The following is a 20,149-nucleotide window of genomic DNA, read 5'->3' as shown; positions in this document are numbered from 1 at the left end:
AAGCCCGTTTTGGTTATTGTTACAAGGCCACATCAGTCCATCATCCAGACTGTTGCCCTTGCAACTACTGAAAAGGCTGCTGCCCCTCTTCAGGAACCACATGTTTGTCTGGCCTCTCAACAGATACCCCTCCGTTGTGGTTGTACCTACGGTACGGCTATCTGTATCGCTGAGGCACGCAAGCCTCCCCACCGACGGCAAGGTCCATGGTTCATGGTTTGTGTTAGAAAAGGTATATTGGTCACACAATATGCAAAACATCAGTAGTAATAGTTGTTTGAAGAGTTTTGGCACTGAGTTTGGTAAAGTTGCACTATTTAGTCACAACATAGCTACATGGGCAAAGCAATTCCAGGAGAATGCATGTGCAGGAAGAAAACCATTCGGGGCCATCAGCTGAGGGTAAAGTGGTGGAAAACATTTCTACAATACACAGAAGTAGCCCCAAAAAAATCTGTCCATTGTGCGAGCAGAGAAGTGGATGTCTTGCAGTCGACAGTGTGGTATGTGTTGCGCAAATGTCTGAAGTTAGAGGCCTAAAGAATTCAAATGTTGCAGGTATTAAAACCAACTGGTAAACCAAAACTGAGACAATATTGCATTGAGTTTTGAGCACAGTTGGAGGTGGGCAGTTTCGTAGACGTGCGTTCTCTGACAAAGCCACCTTTCACTTAAGTGACAGAGTGAACCGAGCTTAATTTGAGAATATGGGGTACACAAGTCTGTATCTCTGGTTGTTGCCTCAGTTGAGACAAGAGGTACTTTTGCAGCAGCCCGGAATCCCGTTACATTGGCGTAATGTGATACGTAGTCACCTCGACAAACATCTTCCACAGGACTGGACTGGACACCATTAATTTTTTTTCTTTTTGGGATGTGTGAAGGGCTCAGTTTACACGTTCCCTTTTCCACAGGAAACGGAGTGGTTAATTGCATTGATTGGGCTATGTTGGAATGGGTCTGGCAGGAAATGCAATACCTGATAGACACCTGTCATGTCAGAAATAAAGCCCATGTCAAAAATCTGTGAATGTCCGTAGGAAGTATGAGAGATTATCTTCCGGTGTATATGTACATTTCAGAAATAAAATCATTACTGTAGCCAAGAATACTTTCTTTTTGTCCCATTCACTTTGACGTACCTTGTATTTCCTAAAGTAGATAACTGTATATATAATCCACAAGCCTACTCTGCAATTCATACTTAAGTGGCTGCCAGAGGGTTTGTCAACCCACCTTCAGACTCTTTATCTACTGTCCCACTCTCAAACAGTGCGTGGAAAAGAATATTTAAATCTTTCTGTAAGAGCCCTGCTTTCTCTTATTTTACTGCGATCATTTCTTCCTATGTAGGCTGGCATCAATAAATTATTTTTACATTCATAGGAGAAAGATGGTGATCTAAATTTCATGGAAAGATCTTGCTGCAGTGTAAAACACCTTTGTATTTATGGCAGCCATCGACCCCAACTTGCGTATTGTACCAGTGACAGTCTCTCCCCTATTATGTGATAATACAAAACAAGTTGCCTTTCCTTGGACTTTTTGGATGTCCTCCATTGATCCTTCCTGGTAAGGATCTTAAACTGCGCAGCATTACTCTAGCAGATGATGGATAAGTGATAGTACAGGCAGTTGCTATAGTGGACCTGTTGCATATTATAAGTGGGGCTGTCCCCTGCTATGTGTGATGAACTTTCAGACAGGAAATTGGTGTAATAAATCTAATGCTGTAGTGTACAGATCTGAAATTACTGTCTCGTGTACCTGGAGTATATTTCCCTTTCAGTATTTTCTTTCTTTCTTCCTTCCGTGGACTTTGTTCCGTGTGCAGTCTGACCTGTGCTTGAGTTGGAAATTTTGCCTGTATATTTCCAAGCAACTGCCAAATAACAGAAGTCATTCTTTGAAGATATACATACAAGGGTTGGAATTTAAATAGTGGCAACTATTTATTCACAACCAACACAAAAGTGTTACACGTTTGGCCCTGTCACTGTACTTCAAAGTAGTCACCGGCGTCGTGTAGAACATGTTGCCAGTGATGTGGAAGGCTTAGTATACCATTAGCAGAGCCTGTTCTGTTGATGGTGCAAATGGAGCGGTCTACTGCCTGTCGAATCTTTGGAACAGTGCTGAAGTGAATTCCGTGAAGTGGTCCTTCATCTTCTGAATCAAATCAGTCACGAGGACTTAATTCCGGTGGGTATTGTGGATAGTACAGTACTTCCCAGTCCTGTAGACTGAACAGAGCAGCCGCAGCTTGTGCTGTATGCGCCCGCACATTGTCGTGCAAAATGATTGCTGGGTTGCGCAGAAAGTGTTGCCGCTTCTTTTGCAAAGCTGGTTGCAGGTGATGCTCCAAAAACAAACAGTGACACTGTGCATTGACAGTCTGCCGTGGAGAAAATCACCGTAACTTTAGACCGCTCCATTTGCACCATCAACAGAACAGGCTCTGCTAACAGTGTACTATGCCTTTCACATCACTGGCAACGGGTTCTACAGAACACTGGTGAGTACTTTGAAGGACAGGAGCAGATGCAAACATGTAGCTCTTTAGTATCGGCTGTGAAGGAATAGTTGCCACTGTTTAAGATCCGACCCTCGTATATTCTTCCAACTACTACAACATTAGAACATCCTGTATACAACTTTTTTCAATTTTTATTTTTCATTTGAGTATTACAAATTTATAGACAGTTCAGTATAAACTCTCCGTTGGACTTCAGACCAGACTCTAGATCTGAACTTGACTCTATTCTCTCCCTTTCATGACATAGACCATTGTCGAGGTGTGCTCTGTTGTGTGGAGGGCAGTGTGTCTCTGCGGCAGGGGTGCAGCTCCACAGAGTAACTGCCAACCCAGCAGGTGCCGCAAAGCTTCATCAACCTGCTACTGTTGTCCCTTCTTGCAGAAATGCTGTGTCTATTGTGGTCCTTAACGTGCACTATCAGTACAAAATTATCCATACAATATGCATTTCCAAGCTCTATAATCTACTAATAAACATTGTGTGTTTTTGAAGTGGTGTGTTACACCTTGGTATTCTGCTAATAAAACACAGCCTGTGGTTTGCCTTCCCCACAACATTATCTGTGTGATTATTCCAATTTAAGTTGTTCATAATTGTAATTCCTAGGTATTTAGTTGAATTGTATGACAGCCTTTAAATTTGTATGATTTATTGTGTTACCAAAATTTAATGTATTCCTTTTAGTATTCATATGGACGCTTACCCTTTGTTTATTCTGCACTCTTTGGGACTGTAGCCTTTTCTATATTTTCCTGAGATCCACTAACCTAAAAAAGTGCCCTGTTCATTCCACCCAGCCCCCACTACCCATGTATCTACCTCCTCCGCGAAATGGAAATTTGACCTGTTGAGCAGAATCCGAATCCGAACACCCTGCAGCAGAAATTGAAGAATCTTCAGCCTACACAGTCGCAGAACCATCTGAATCTCTGATTCGAGTCCTCTACTGGGCTCTGTACCGAAGGTCTGCAGTCGGTCCTGTCAATGATGCTACACATCTTGGAGAAGCATTTTTAAGGATATTAGAATTCTCACTTTAAGATCCCAATGCATTTGCTTCATAATGGTCTTTGACGCTAGTAAAAAAATCAGTTTCAGCTTAGATTTGTCTTACCAAAAGAGGCGCTTTTTTTTTTTTATTTTTTGTTTATCCATTTAGATTTTGCCTCCTTGTATAGATTTCAGAGTGGGTGAACTCCAGTGTGAACATATTCAGCAGTCATCCATCAAAAATAAAACAAGAAACTAGAATCTTCAACTCTTCAAAAGAAAATTACAAATGTTTCTCTTATGCTGTGCTTTCAAATTATCTAATTATGTAGATTCGAGGATTGAAACACGCATGTTTGTCACGTGGCAGGTAGCAGTGCTTATTGTAAATCTGCATGAATTGTGTCAACAGGCATCCTTTGCAGATTTAATTATACTATTCTCTCTGAAAAATACTAGTGTAATAGAGTAAATATTGGAGCTACCACCCGTTACAACAAAAAATAGTGTCTGAGAAAACAGCAGCTTCCTCTTCCCCCCCCCCCCCCCCCCTCCAAAACCAATAGATAGTAATTAGTATGAAATTTTACAGGCTCAAATAAGCGACTGTTGGCTTTCAGTAGATAGACGACATTGAAATACAAACTGCACCAGCACACGATAGCATTTTTACAATAGACACAGATATGAAACATGTGGACGTCTTTGGTTAGATATTGCCAGAATTATTTTAATTTTAGTTACTTTACTTTGCTTTTGTCTTCAGTCAATTAGCAAGAATGACTTTGCCCCTAAATATTATTGAATGACTTTGTTAAAATTTTGGGGCTTCTTTTACCAGACTAACAAAATTGTCAGTGACAGACTCCAATACTTTTATTTAACTAGTCAAACAATGACACTTTGCTGTTCAGTAACAGGAAAGGACTAGGACCCTAAGTGGTGACAATGATGGAGGATAATGACAAGATTGGATATCTACAGTTTTTACGTACAACACTTATTATTGAAACAAATTTACTGAAAATTCCACTGGACAATGCCTCACCAAGTTTTAATGTGAATGAAAATAAAATGACCTTATAGTTCGTAGCAGATGTTAAGCTGTCATCTCCATTGTCGTCCCCAGTGCTTCCATTGCTTCGTGTAATATTGCGGGCACACCTCGATTCTTGGTGACTGATGAAAGGGCAGGATCTCAACATTATCGGAGCATCTCAGATCTGAATTGCACCTGTCACGCTTTTGGTATCTCGCTAATAAAGATGGTGCCTCACATAGGCCCGACAGTACACGCCACTTTTACATCTCATGACCGAGTAAGTCTCCTGTACGTTCCACTCTGACGTCACATTCATGTCTGGAGACAGCACCCCTACATGAGCCTTTACCCTCTACAAACGATATTACTCTTCGTAATGGCAATAGCCCAGAATAGATACGTCGTAATACAAGATAATTTATGCAGTTTACAGCACGTATCACATTTCTGACCAACACACAGCATCTAAAGTTTTATAGAATAACCAAGTTCACCAATAAACATAATGGGCAAAACATTTTAGGTAGTCAGCTTTATTGTAGTACCACAAGTATAAACAGAATTAGAATTTTACCACATTATATACATATATAAAGCTTTGGTTTAGTGTTGTAGAAGATTCATCAGTACAACTAATGTAGTTGAGAGACAAGTAGTGTCTCAAGGAAACTAAAGTTAGTCATAATTTACATCAAGCATTACAAGTTTATTGCATTTCTCTACAAAGAAAGCTTTACTGTCATTTAAAATTTCTGTGACTGATTATCAATATTTTTGCACAATGATGGCAAGTAATTGTAACAAAATTTAATAGTCATGTACTGAGGACTAGACAAGTATAATTTTAATCTATGTAATTATCTTTGATTCTAATATTATACATGTGTTGAAACTGGATTCTTCAGAATAATTCTGCACTGTTGTATCCTAGATGGGCAAAACAAATTTAAAAGACTGACACTAAACTGAAGAGAACAGCCCATCACAGTAAATGTCGCAAAATGTGATTGTGAGGCACCGGTTGGTTGCTGTCGTGCTTTTGCGCTCACGCGTCTATTCTGTACTCTCTCGCTCCCAAGTAATTTGCCATGTTGTTATGTCCGAGTGAGTGAGAGGAGCGGACACATTTAGTGACCAGTTGAACACTAAAAGGAAGTGGTGCACGCGACAAAATGGCGCTCGTCCATCATAGAGTTTTACATGAAAAGTGACGTGTGTAAAATTTGTGCGGAACTGTTTGGCTGAGAGTTTGAGACTGGAAGTGTCGTGCCGAAATCTCTTAAAAAAGTCTCCATTACTGAGTGGGGGCAAAGGGCTCTCTTAGTTAACAAAAACTGTAACTGTGCGAAAAGATTGCTAACGTGGGGAAATGTCACTCGAAAGAAGGGAACCTGGCAACGGGGTCTGACAATATGGTCATGCCGCATGTGTGTGCAAGTGGGAGTTGAGATGTCATCATGTTGAAACTTTCGAGAAATGCTTTCTTCTGTATCCTTACAGATATACTGTCATGCATGAGTTAGTGCGTCTGGACATACTTTCATGTGTCTCACTCTGTAGGTGGTTTCCAAATGGAGTGGATTTGGAACTTTTTTGCGGAACGTGCACTGTTAATGTGTGTGAAAGTCCTTGTCAGTAATTCGGAGAGCCGTCATGTACTTTCCCGATTGGTGTTCAGTGCGCACTGTCCGGCGTCTGTCTAGTAACTCAACCGTTTTGCCGAACTCTCGATGCTGACCAGTACGTCCGAAAACTGTTTAATCCGCATTCTTCAAGATTCAGTGACGGCATGCACCACCCTGATGACATAGTCACAAGTGCACGGGGTGTCAGGTGAGGAGAGGACAGCTGGCAGGGAGAGTGTGATGTCACAGCCACCTAGATCACCTCGTCTCTCCCCCAGTGGTTTTTAACTCTGGGGCAACTCAAGGGGTCAGATGTACTCGTATAGTCCTCCATGCACTGGAAGAGCTGCAACAGAGCACTGAAAATGCTATTACCAATATCCCTAAGGCCGACCTCCTACACGTATCTCATGATTTGATAAATTGACCACAGCAATGCGCCGACATCGACAGTGACCATTTCCAATACCTTCTGTGTTGTACGTTAATGAGGGTCTGTCTCATGTCTTATCGTAAATATTTTCTAGGCCAGTTTTATTTTAGCTGCCCATTACAGTTTGCTATTACAAATACACACAACAGGTAAAATATGTAGACCTCTAAATGATGGTTGACACTAATTCCTAGGCTCACTACCACATAGAGTTCTATTAAAAGTTTTTGTAGTAATAATATCCTATCCGTGCTACTTGCATTCCCCAAAAGATTATTCTGTATCTTACTGTAGATGCAAAGTAATTGTACTAACCAAATTTTTCTTGGATCCATGTCAGTTCCAACTGCAAGACTGTTTAACTTGTTTGCCAAGTAGCTGACGTAAGATCATCATGATAAAGATTTATAGAAATATTCCAAGTAATTTGACAGAATCTACTTTCCTGAGTTCCTGATTTTTTGTGGGTCGTTTGGAAACTGTTTGATTTTGACTGTTTAATTTGAAATGACGTTAGTTAGGTCTCTGTTATGTTTAATTTTAATACATTTAGATCAGACCAATATCTAAACTGTTTAGGGTGTGTATGACCCTTTGGACATCTTGTTCTGTGGTCTGAAGGGCATGTTGTACTAAGAGGTAAATCATTTGTGTATAATAAAAATGGGATCTAAATTGCTAAGCAACTATTTCGTAACTGCTTTCAGTTGCAGATTGCCTATCTAATGGTGCCAAGGGACGACAAAAATTTGATTTTCAATTTTTTTGCATAGTTATTCACCGAATTTAAAAATTCTAAATGTTGTAATCTCCTCATTAAGAGGTATAGTCTTACACTAAAAGTTTAACACAATTAGGCAAGTATTAGACTTAAAAAAAAAAAAAAAAAAAAAAAACCAACTGTGTCTGTCTCGTGGTAGTGAGTAACTGACGGTGCACAGATACTCGTATTTTAATCACCTGCTATTTGAGAATCGGAGTACTTTGTAACTTCTGACAAACTTCACGTGTAATTTCAAACCTGTAGAAAACTTTTATTTCACGGGCACTTCCCCACAAAATAATGAAAGGAAAAAAGTTTATCGCTTACTACAGTTTCGTCATTAGTGCAGTAAATCTTAGGCATTGGGCATAACATTTTAATTTATTACTTCTTTACTACTAAGTATATTCACAAAACACTTTGCAGGTAGCATCTACATACGTCACTGAGTGTACCTGCAAAATTATGTCATTGTATGACATACAATTCTAGAGATACGCTGTGACAACACAAACATTGAGACGTGTGAAAATCTAGCTGCTTCTTCAAATGGACTGCGAATTACACAGACGGCATTTGTCTGGTGTTTCTTAATGACAGCACTTAGTGACTTCAGGAAAACTCTAAGCACAATTTCAAACGTTTTGTAAACTTTTTCTCCCTTACGTGCTTAAAGACAAATATTTTCACATAACAACTAATTTGTAATCAGGCATTTCGAGTGTTTTATACGTGGAAGTTTGAGTATCTAATGAATTCGGGGTTTTCGTGTTGCACCTAAAAAGAAACTTTGTGGGACTCTGTGAATTAATCTTGCAGTGTGAGAAACAGTTCCGTGTACTTGGCATTTCACTATACACAGTTATCCTCAGCTCTCTCCCTTGCTGTACTTTATTGTTAATGCTGTGTACTGATTAAGTTTATACAATTTCATGAGCCATTGTTTAATGTTTACTTTGAATTGTTCCAAGTACTGCACGATTTCTAAGGGGAATGAGTGAATGAAGATTTACGACGGTAGCTTAGGTATGATTTTTTAACACAGTTCAGCCCTTCATTATCTTTCATTCTCGACCATGGTACATTTTCGTTCTTCTCGGACTTGAGATTTGTCTATTCTTGTGTTGCTGTTAATAACTCTTACGCTGCATTTTGGAATCTGTACCAAATAACTTGGAAGATTTCCATAGTATTAATATTGTGTGTGGTCTTCACAAAAATACATTAACTTATTAACGCAAACACTTTCTCTACTTGATATATCGTATCCGAATTCAGATTCGTAGTCGGCAACAGTGTCAGAGGTTAATTCGTAGCCTGCTTCTATAGGAGCTTCAGGTCTTCGTCTCTGTGCTTTGGCACTCGGTGGACCTCCTAGGTAGGCTGGCAATCCATGACACAATCATTTCCACGTCCATACTGCGATCACCATCCTGTGTCAAAGACGCGTGTCATCCTCTTGTAGAGTTCGAGTGCAAATTAAAATAATAACCTCACACAACGTCTGCACTCCTACTTGCGACATCTTATTTTGTAATTTTCAGTTGTGAGTATCGTTTGTTGGTAACGAGATGTAGAGATATACATCACTCCTCTGGAGTGTGGGATGTTTCCTGTTGTATTTGATGAATATTCAGAGAGGGAGGAACTTTGTGTAATAACTACAGTGCTGTCGTGTACAAGTTTGCAATACTAACTTGTTTATTTGGAGTTCAGTTCCACACTCTGGGTCTTCTTTCTCCTTTCCTCAGACTTCATCTCCTGTGTAGTCTGGCTGGGGCTGAAGATAAAAATTCGCTCTTATCTAGTTTCGACAAGCTACCAAATAACTTTTTGAAGATGTGCATCTATTCTTCTAACTTAAACAGCTTCAGAACTCCCGTACGGAGTTACGTTCAATTTAGCTCGGCAGTTACATCGAGTGTTAACTAAATTATTGATAGCTCGACATCTGCTCTCTAACTGGCTGCAGCAGTGACCTTCCAGTGCCACTCGCTCTTCCCCTGCCTCTCGTGACGTAGGTCGTTGTCGAGGCGTGTGCTACTCTGTGGAGCCCAGTGTGTTCCAGGGGCAGGGGTGCAGCTGCACGGAATAGCTTCCAAATCGGCAGGTGCCGGAAAGCTTGACCGAACTGCAGAGCTTCCTCCTCCTTGCAGTAACACTGCTCTCACTGTGCTCGCTAAGATGCACAAAGAATAAAAAATCAGTATGTGTATCCCGACTCCCTGAAACTGATGAAGGGTGTGGCCAAAAGCTTTACGTAAGTGTGTCTTAATTGTCCCTGTGTGCAACTTGATGAACTTTGCGGTAAGGAGCAATCTGTACTTTTCACATGGTTGATGTTCTTACCAGGAGTTTCCATTGTTTGATTGTAATCTCATTTCTGTGATAGTTCATGTCAGTCTTATTAGGATAGGATAGTAGAGGAAACATTCATTGACAGATGCTAGAAACTGCTACAGACAAAACAAAAGATGAGAAAATCGGAAACTGATGGTCGGCAGTCTGACAAATCTGCAGAGACGACAGATTTTCCTGAAGGTTTAAATCTTTTCTCCAATTGATGCATTAAACAAATCACTTCTTAATAGCCAATGTATTTCCTTTACATAACATAGAATGTCTGGGATTACGCAGAATCCACTAATCAAAGACCTTCCTTCTATAGACAATGGTTCACACAACAGTGCATGAAATGCATATCTCTGGTTGAAATCTACACTCACACATACAGTAATGTTGATATTCCCATTACTATAAAACTGAAAACTGCTACATATGTTAATACCTTCATTCATAATCACTCTTCTTTGACATTCCCAGTGTTCAGTGCTTAAGTCTTTGTGAGCGTATTTCCCTATAGAATAAATTCTTTTCATACTTTATTTCAAAGTAGTAGTCATACTTTTTAGTGTATTGACAAGGGAACACAAATTCTCTATTATATATGCCAGATCAAACTAACACACTGTCATAACTTATACTAGTATTTGGAACTCCTCTCTACTGATTCCCGTTGTAAATGTTTAGCAATAAAGTTAATTTTAGAGGTTTCTGGCCAATCATTGGGAAATACTTCCTCAAATTGATTCTGTAGATGGGTCTAGAGAACAATTTGGTTTAAAGTATAGAAAGCCCTCTTAATTTCTAACTAAATCTACTGCTGAATTAGATGTATTTACATTTAAGTCATTTCTCTCTTCTACCTTCTGCTCACCAAGTTCGTTTATTAATTCCTTCAAACCAGTGAAAGTATGTTCAGGGTAATTGTTAACTCTGAATTCCTTGTCTGCTGTATTACTTCCAACTGTACATTGGTGTCTGAGATTTACTCATTAATGTTGTTATATGCTTACTAGATAAGTTTTTTCATTTCATTCAAGTCTTTAGTTAATTCACGAAATTGCCCATTAAACTCATTTCCTACTAGGTGACATTGATTGTGCACCTCCATACATAACTCCTCTTTTAAAGCAATTTGATACTTTAGCATTAATCTTTTGTTTTTCTTTTTTCTGTATAGACTCCTTGAACAACAATTCCTGTATACTATCCTCTATTTTATTACTTAAACCATTTCCTAATTCCATCTTCACTGCATCTAATTTAATTTTCAACTTTTTAGTGAAATTCTTAACCCATTCTGCGATGTTGGCATCCATGTTCCTTGTCATAATAGGCATTCAGTGATACAGACAGTAGCTTATAACCAGTCTAAATTACTTATTCACTATTACAGTGTTAAATGTCCTACAACAATATCAATAAATTAATTGTCAAATAGCTTGTAATGACCACACCAGATACAGCAGCTGTATCTTTTATGTAAAAAGAAAGGGGGGGGGGAGATGAAAACAAAATAGTCACTGTTCACCAAACTCCTTGCATAGCTCTCATTTTGATTTTGATTTTGATGTTGATGCGTTGCATCGCCTAAGGCAGATGGGTGAATGGATAGATATGGTGCCCAATGCTGGACGAGATGAGCTGGTGACAGAATAGTAGTCAGCCACGCATGATGTCGGAAATATGACCTTTGTTGTTACAATACTCTGTGGACACAGACGACTATCATGCAATTCCTGGGCTTTTTATTTAGAATTCTTCTTCTTCTTTTTCTTGAATCAGGTTATTAAATTTGCATTTCGTTTCCCAAACAATTACTTATTGTACATTGGTTGTTTTCTCTAGACAAACATAAAAAAATGCAAATAATACAGTAGTCAGAGAAGTAAGTTTCATGCTATAGTCCCAAGAATGATTTTTCAAAATATGGAGCTCTCTTAAATTTCAGGCTGTGGCTAGCCTTTAATTTCAATATAGGCTTTATTTTTGCCTTAAAATTAATTCCAATAAAGTTACATTCTGAGGACTTATAGAAACCTTAAACTTTCATATAGCTTCTGTACCACGATTCCTTTGTCTCTGTGATCTTTATTACCCATACAACACAGTTTAAGGCTCTCTTCATATCTTTAATTTTTTCTGTTTAATTAACTTTCATAAGCAGGTTAGTTTTAATTTGAATAATGTTGGAGCAAGTCTCAAAATTAAATATTTTGTTGATATTTAAATTACATTATACTAGTTTCTCCTATTCTTCAGACACATCTTATTACAAAACAACTTTTTTCCTTCTTTCATCATAGATGGTTGTTGCATCCACATAAAGATTACGGCATTAAAAAGTTACAAGTAATGTACACTTTGTTGTGTCAGATTAATTTCAAATAATAGTTAAAAATTTGATTGGAAAAATATTACAACAGATAGTTCTTGAACTCTGTAAATGTTTTTAATATTACATGGGACTAACAATTATTGGTCTCATTGAAGATCGCTAAAATTGCTCTTTTGGCGATACATGTGACTACATGGAGACAAATATTTTATGTTACCTATTTAGGTGTCTTTCTCAAAGCAGTATTATATGCAGGCTGCCACATAATTAGAATTATGTGGGATTTCCGTCTTTAACAATTAAGAAGACAGGAGTGAAGAGGGAATTCAGATATTGGCTATCTACAAATGAATAACACGAGAAAATATTATTTTACCATATATACATCTACATCACCATCTATATACGTACTGCAGGAAAGCGTCATATGGTGCTCTCTGCAAGAGAGGCGCCTTGCATTGCGGTGTAGCTTGCTCGCCAGGTTTCGAGAGGGTCCGTTTCTGGATGAGGTATCGAATATATTGCTTCCCCCTTCTTATACCTCCCGAGGAGATCACGAATGTAAAATTAGAGAGATTAGAGCCCGCACAGAGGCTTTCAGACAGTTGTTCTTCCCGCGAACCATACGCAACTGGAACAGGAAAGGGAGGTAATGACAGTGGCACGTAAAGTGCCCTCCGCCACACACCGTTGGGTGGCTTGCGGAGTATAAATGTAGATGTAGATGTAGATGGTGGAGAGTACCCTGTACCACTATTAGTCATTACCCTTCCTGTTCCACTCGCAGATAGAGCGAGTAAAAAAAAAAAAAAACAACTGTCTGTGTGCCCCCATATGAGCCCCAATTTCTAGTTTCGTTTCTTCATGGTTCTTACATAAAATGTATATTGGCAGCAGTAGGCTCATTCTGCAGTCCACTTCAAATGCCAGTTCTCTAAATTTTCTCAGTAGTCTTCCTTGAAAAGGACGTTGCCTTTCCCCCATTTGGGTTCCCAAAGTATCTCCGTAACACTTGCATGTTGTTCAGACCTACCTGTAACAAATCTAGCAGCCCACCTCTGTATTACTTAAATCTCTTCCTTTAATCCGACCTGCTGCAGATCTCAAACACTTAAGCTGTACTCAAGGATAGGCTGCATTAGTATCCTATGCAGAGTATTCTTTCCAGGGGAACCACACTTTCCTAAAATTATCCCAATAAACAAAAGTTGACCATTAATCTTCCCTGCCACAACCCTCACTCAATTTCAAATTAAACCCAGACCTTTAAACGACGGGACTGTGTCGAGCTGCTCACTACGAAAGCTGTATCTGGACATTACGGATTTGTTTTTCCTACTCATCCTCATTAATTTACATTTAGAACCAGCTACTGTTCATCACAACTACTATAAATTTTGTCTAAGTAGTCTTGTATTCTCCTATAGTTACTTATCTTAGACACCTTCCCGTACCCCATGGCACCATAAGCGAATAGCTGCAGATTGCTGCTACCCTGTCTGCCAAATGAAACACTTCCAAGGTCCACTCCTCTGTATCTTCAAAAGATTGTGTCCTACAAAGATATTGAAGAAGAAGAAGAAGAAGAAGAAGAAGAAGAAGAACCAGAGAAAACAGAGCAAGGCGAACATCAGATAGTGAAAGAGGCACTGAACTAATTCCCAACAGTTATGTATAAAAACTGTGTATCTGTCCTCTGTCTCTAAAAATGTGTCTCTGGATATAGATAAAAAATTTCATCAATGTTAGTGTTGATGCTACATGTGTCCCTATATACCATATTCTGCAGCCTGTCCCGTAGCTTACTACAGATGAACACACATTTGTACTGAATTTGTTTGTTCTGTAAGCTTTTTAAAATGGTGCAGAGTTTGCCACAATCCAGTCAGGAGATTAGATGCAGTGATTTTTTAAAAATAAGTGTAAATTGAAGGTGGAGTGGAGGGGAAAGCAAAGGGACTAGTGACATCAGCCGCATCGAGACTCATCGCGGAATTGGCGGTGGCGAGTTTAAATGTGTGCTAGACCGGGATTCGAACCTGGGATCTACTACTTACTAGGTAGTTGCACGAACCATTGCGCCACCCGGAAAATGGTGTTTATCGCAACTGCAGGGCGGTCTCAGCCGACCAACTCTCCCTCACGGCGCCGCCTATCTGCAGTCTCTGTCGTGTCCTCCGTGCTCACTATCCTGAGATTCCTGCAGGAGGTTGGATGTAGTTGTGCACCTGCCCATGTAGTCATATGATTTTGAAATATTAGAGAAATTGCCTGGTTTCTGTGGACAAGTACATATAATAGGCCGGGAACTGCGTGTGTTAATGTAACCGTTGCAATGAAAAGTAACATAACTAATAGTAAAAAGCTAGGATCATTGTACTTCAAAATGTGAAAAAATTTGATGACTGTTTCGGGCCCTTATAGGTGTCGTTTCTGATTGAACAATTAAGTGTATCTGGTGGTTTTTTGATTCTCTGTACATATGTATCCTGTGACACTTTTTCAGCATAGATTCCAATTCCAAAAATGGCTGTACTTTTAAATTTTATAAACACATTCTCTCACTTCCACATTTAAATGAAAACCGTATAGCTTTTTATGAGGAATAAACCTAACTCTCCATTCAGTAGTAACACTTCCACTTAATGTTACTATGAATCATGATTATGTGTTTTTCTGTAAGACTCAAACAATTCAACCAAATCCACATCAGTTGAAAAATGACAATAAAAATCACTCCAAGTACTCTTAAACTATCCACAAGTCATTTATATATTTCTCCTGCCAACCAAGCTGTAGTGTACTAAATTTAAATAGTCACTCCCAGACAGATTCCTTACAGTGGATTGTAAACAATTGCTGCTCTTAATGCTGGAAATCGTTATTGTCTCTTCCCGAGATCAACTAACAATGTACTAACAGGTGACGCTAGCTTTTCTTAAACTTTTTGTTTGGTAAGATCATTCACGTGTTCTTTCAATGTTGTGAAAGTTTAATCTGAGATAACTACTTCATCTGAATACTTACATTGTTCTAAAATGTTTAGCCTTATACTAGTATCTTAAATTTCTTTTTGTACTTCCGCAAATTCTTATTGTTCATTTACCTCAGTCTTCACTAGGTCATACTGTTTCATTATCTCAGAATTTAATATGTTTTTAAAATCTAGTGTAATGGATTTCTCTTCTAGTATTTTCCATTTTTTCTTGACATGACTCGGTTATACTTTCTTCTAACTTGCTGCCCTGTTTGTCTGTTTCCTCCTTAGTAGTATCTAATTAGACATTTATTTCAGTAGTTAACTATCCTCTGCAGGGAACTTTTTCATACCTAACACTTCTTTGTTGTATCTGTCAAATCAGCATTGGTTTGCCCTCTCTCTGTATGTAACTCAGAAATAGCTTTTCAAATTTCGTCCATGTTTATTATTAATCTTGACTTACATTTTAGAAGGCAATGCTCGAACACACATCCCTAATTCATGACAGTTACCAACACTTATTTAGTAATCCACACTTTAAAATGAAATCGTAGTCATGTAGCTGCCTGTCACACCAAATCTCGCTGCGTGGTCATCAATCACCCACCACAGTTGGCCACTATGACTTTTAATTCCATGTCAGTAGCAACAAATTTCTTCATAGTAACTGTGGTAGTGCATGAAGTGAAGTGCACACTTCCTTTCTGCATTTTGTTATTTATTGGGGTGCCAGGAGCAACATTACAATTTCTCAATAATTCTTAATGTAAAATGGATTTTTCGCCCTAAGTAGTTTGTTCCAGTAGTATTCCTAATTGATTTTTGTTTGATATTTCTTGCTTTCATTACCCTTTATGATGTAATTATTTTAATCTCTTGTGATGTTTAAGTGTTTTCTTCACTTCCAGTAATACACTTGACCTGCGTCCTTCACTTGGGGGCCACAAATGAGTTGTCAGCATGAAATAAGAATTTTAGTACAATAGCGGAGCCTTATACACTGTACCATAGTTTTTCTGAGAAGCTGTCTTCTCCACTACGTTTGCCACAAATGAGATGTTTAAAATAATTGAGCTCTTGTTAACCTTTCATTATTTTCTATGTTACATTTTTGTTGTTTTGGACTTCAGAACCCTCTGTTCTTGCATTGATGTTAATAATTGTTACACCATCTTTCTAATTTCTAAAAAAACGTGGGGGATTTCAGAAGTTTTAATATTTTCTGAAAGAGTTTCAACTGTTTCTCTCTACACTTTGGAATGCAGCACATCTCCGACACGGGCTGTTGATCCCCGACATTATTATTTCTGCATCCGAACAGGTACTACTTCTCGCCAAGTTGCTGCAATCACCATCTCGTGTCAGAGATGCAAGCCCTCCTCCAGTAAAGCTCACATCGTTAAAATGAAAATAATAGGCCACACAACATCTGCACTGTTACTTACGACATCTTATTTTATAATTCACAGTTGTAAGTATCGTCTGTCGGTGCAGTATATGCACCATTCCTGTGGAGTGATGTGTATCACCATGTAGCTATAACAGAAATAATTCATGGGTATTGATTTTGTCTGACTGTAAATACAACCACAAAGTTATCACAGAAAGAAAAGTAGAGAACTTAAAACATGAGCTGTAGGTTTCTTCAATGATAGCATATCCTTATCTACAGATACACATTTTGTATTCAGATAAACAGTTTTCAAGGCTCTCAGCTGCTACAAAATAGTTTTCAGGTCTCTGACTACACAAATTTTCAGGATGCCCACGGTATTTGGAGAACTACACTTTGGCCCGCTCTTCTCGCCCAGGAAATGGAAAGAAATTGCCTTACTAAAGCATCAGAAATTCCCCAGAATTTGACACAATTGGACAGCTGATGAGCTTTTGTAGGAACCCTTTTCCTGTCACAACTTCCCGTTTACGGAAAAATAAAAATTACACTGCTGTGGTGTGTTGTTTCCCTGCCACTGCTCAAATAATTCACGTAATTAGCATTCGAGAAGAATTTTAAATAAATTTGCAGTATCAAATTATGTGTATTGTGTTTCAGAAGTATACATTTAAACAAACATAACATTTGCTAGACCAAAGCACAGTACAAAAATACAAAATTTTATTTGACAGGTTCGAGTTCTGGCTCCGGCATCGCTCCTGCTAAAACTGCGGAGCGATGTAAGTACTGGCCCGCGTGTCGGATGGGCGGAAAGTGTGCCTTCCATCACCCGACTCAGACATGCAGGTAGGTGCGGCCCAGACTGGCTACGGTCATATCTTGTCAAGTTCTCAAAATTGCTAGTGAGTTAGATAGTTACTCCTTAATGTTTATAACTAATGTAACTTTTTCCCCCAAATACGTTACTGTCTTAGCCTATAGTACATTTTCCAGATAAAAAATCTTTGATAACCTTCTCACATAAAAAAATACAATAATCCCTCATAATTTTATGTATTTTCCATTGTTCCTTAGTTGGTTCTACATTCTCCCCTTGCAAATAAACGAAAGGCAGTTTGTGACTTCTTTCTTTGCGTCTTTTGTTTTCTTGCAGAAGCCCTATGCCCAAAAACCAGTGCAATAACATGTCATCATATGACAAAATTGCAGTAACCATTCCGTTTGTGTGTGTGTGTGTGTGTGGGGGGGGGGGGGGGGGGAGGGGGGGAGTTAGGTCAGGTAACTGCACAATGATTGCGCCATGACCATGCAGGTGTCGTACTGTTGGTGCCTGTGCTGGAAACTCGCCACGCAAGCCAAGTAGTGTGTAATGTGTGCACATCGTGGCTGGGGCACAGGGACCCTGGGCAGTGGTTTACTGGCCACGGAACTGTTACTGTGGCTGGGTGGGGAGAGCTCCCATTCAGAGTGGGTGGTAATGTGGTGGAAGATTCGTGTGTGAAGATTAGACTTTCTTCTGCTGGCGGCCACAAGGCCCGAGCAGTCTCTTGAGGTGGGAAAAAATATTATAATGCAGAGAGATCCGACCTCACGATGTTTCCTTCCCTGGCTACGCCATGGGAATAGGGACAACCCAGACGTCTGGAAGTGAAATAATTCCCGTGGTACTTGATCTGTACTCAGACTGATGGACATACTTCTGCTTAAATCAAACCACTATTCTTTTGTCGAGAATATTGAAGACAAAGCTGCACAGTCTACATCTCTTTGGGTGTCTGATTGTTGAAATGACATACCTGTGACCATTGCTCCACACACAACTTTGAACGTGGTCCAAGGAATAATCTGTCAGAGAGATCTTGCACTTCAAACAGATGAGGAACTCTTGATCCCCAGCAGCAAGGTGTACCTTTTATTAGACGTGTACAAAAAGATCCAAAGGATAATTGTGCAGATACAGGTACTTTCATCTGAGCCTTTGAAGGGTGTTTCTTCCTGGGGAAGGTTAAGGTCAAAGTGTTCATGTGTAATGTGAAAGTTTGTCCCACAATGTATGAGGTTGTTCAGATGTTTGCACTTTGGGCATATGTCTTCCCACTGCGCGGTGGACAGTCACTCCATACGTGTTCGTCAGTTTGCCCAGTTTTCGACAAAGAGCGGGAGATCCAGGAATATAAGCCTATGAACTGTCTGTTTTATACTAAGGCACACAGAAGAAGTGAGAATGCCTTCATCATCTGGTTATGACAATCTGAAAATCAGTTATGTTAACATGGCAGTTTAAAACGGTGTGCCAGACCGGGACTTGAAATTGGGACCTTTGCTTTCACGGGCACTTTTATCGCTGTGGACTTGCAGGCTACCGACTTTCGGCAGCTGTTCCAGGTCTCGTCCTACAGGGTGGTCTGTGTACCGATTCGTCAGTTCTCGCATAACACTTTGTAACCCACTTTGCGATGGTGTTGCCATCCTCTTCCTGTCCGGCTACCTTTTTATTACAGAGTGAAGAGTTGAAGACAATCCATTACATTTCACTCCTGACTCCTTTAATGAACCCTTCACTGACTGGAAACTACTTCGGGTTCCTGTCTCTATCCACGACATGGGCCCAGACCCTTATTCGGTTCCCAGTCGTAGGATCCAACATCTTAATGTTCCCCAAAAGCAACATCTCCTCAGGGTCTCGAACTGTATTACCTCTGAGGTGCCTTCCCCTCGTGAAGGCGAGATAACATAGTTGTCTCGATCGGGAAAGAAAGTTGCCGGCCGATTAGCCTGACCGACCTGCTCCGTAATCTGCTTGCTAGCAGATTATACCGGATTCTCAGATCTTTGGGCTATTTGTCTCCTTCTGTGTGACTACTAGGAGGGACAACTGGCTGTCTCCTTACGAATACTTTTTCTTAATGCGAACACCTCGTCGCTGTCTTTTTTGATTTGCATAAGGTGGGACACTACTTGGTGTCATCACACTTTACCCACTCTGCGTGACGGGGGTTTTGAGGGCCTCTGTCTATTTTTATTTGTCAGTTTTTATCCCACTGACTGTTCTGGCTTAGTCAGCACTAAACTCTGCTCTACACGGGTCTGGGAGAACAGCGTCGCGCAAGGTTCCGTGTCGAGTGGTGTCACACTCTTCCTCATCATTGTCAATGTGTTGGTGACACTGTCGGGCCCCTGGTCAGTTCTGGATTGTATGTCGGAGATTTTTCCGTTCGGTACAGCTCCCTCTCGGCAGCCTCTGCCGAATGCCAGCTCCACAGTGCCGTCCGGAGGGCTCCTGCGAGGGCTCTCTTCCTCGGTTTCCAGTTCTCTCCTACAAAAATACGAGTTGTGCATTTCTGTCGACTTGCCACAATCTGCCCCGACCTCGAATTCTACTTACGTACCCGGCATCTGGACTCTGTAGCACAGTGCTGTTCTTCAGCCTCCTTTTTGGTAAAAAGCTGACCTGGCTACCCCCATATATGTCACCTGAAGACTAGCTGCATTCAGCAGCTTAACACTCTCTGCTCCCTTGCCCACACATCTTGGGGTGCAGACCGTGCTAATCTCTTTCTCGGTTACCCGGCCTGGTTTCATTCCAACTGGGCTGTGGTTGCCAGGTTTATGTATTGGCAGCTCCTTCAGCTTTAAAACTGAAGGTGCCAACTTACAGCCTCCTATGCGATCACCATTCGACAGTCCCCGACTGTCCCACAT

At 40.0% G+C, this 20,149-nt stretch overlaps 1 protein-coding gene across 4 annotated transcripts in view; it reads left to right on the top strand.

The window, feature by feature from the left end:
• Positions 1-20,149, top strand: part of LOC126292181 (zinc finger CCCH domain-containing protein 14) — a 203,091-nt gene that overhangs the window by 149,532 nt on the left and 33,410 nt on the right. For all 4 annotated transcript variants that reach the window (XM_049986021.1, XM_049986020.1, XM_049986019.1 and 1 more), the window contains one exon: positions 17,179-17,293. In XM_049986021.1, coding sequence (XP_049841978.1) covers positions 17,179-17,293 — 115 coding nt within the window. The remainder of the gene's footprint in view (positions 1-17,178; positions 17,294-20,149) is intronic.

This window comes from Schistocerca gregaria, chromosome 9 (assembly GCF_023897955.1).
Source record: "Schistocerca gregaria isolate iqSchGreg1 chromosome 9, iqSchGreg1.2, whole genome shotgun sequence".
NCBI lineage: Eukaryota > Metazoa > Arthropoda > Insecta > Orthoptera > Acrididae > Schistocerca > Schistocerca gregaria.
The sequence above is the reverse complement of the archived record's forward strand: the minus strand, read 5'-3'. Positions and strand labels throughout refer to the sequence as shown.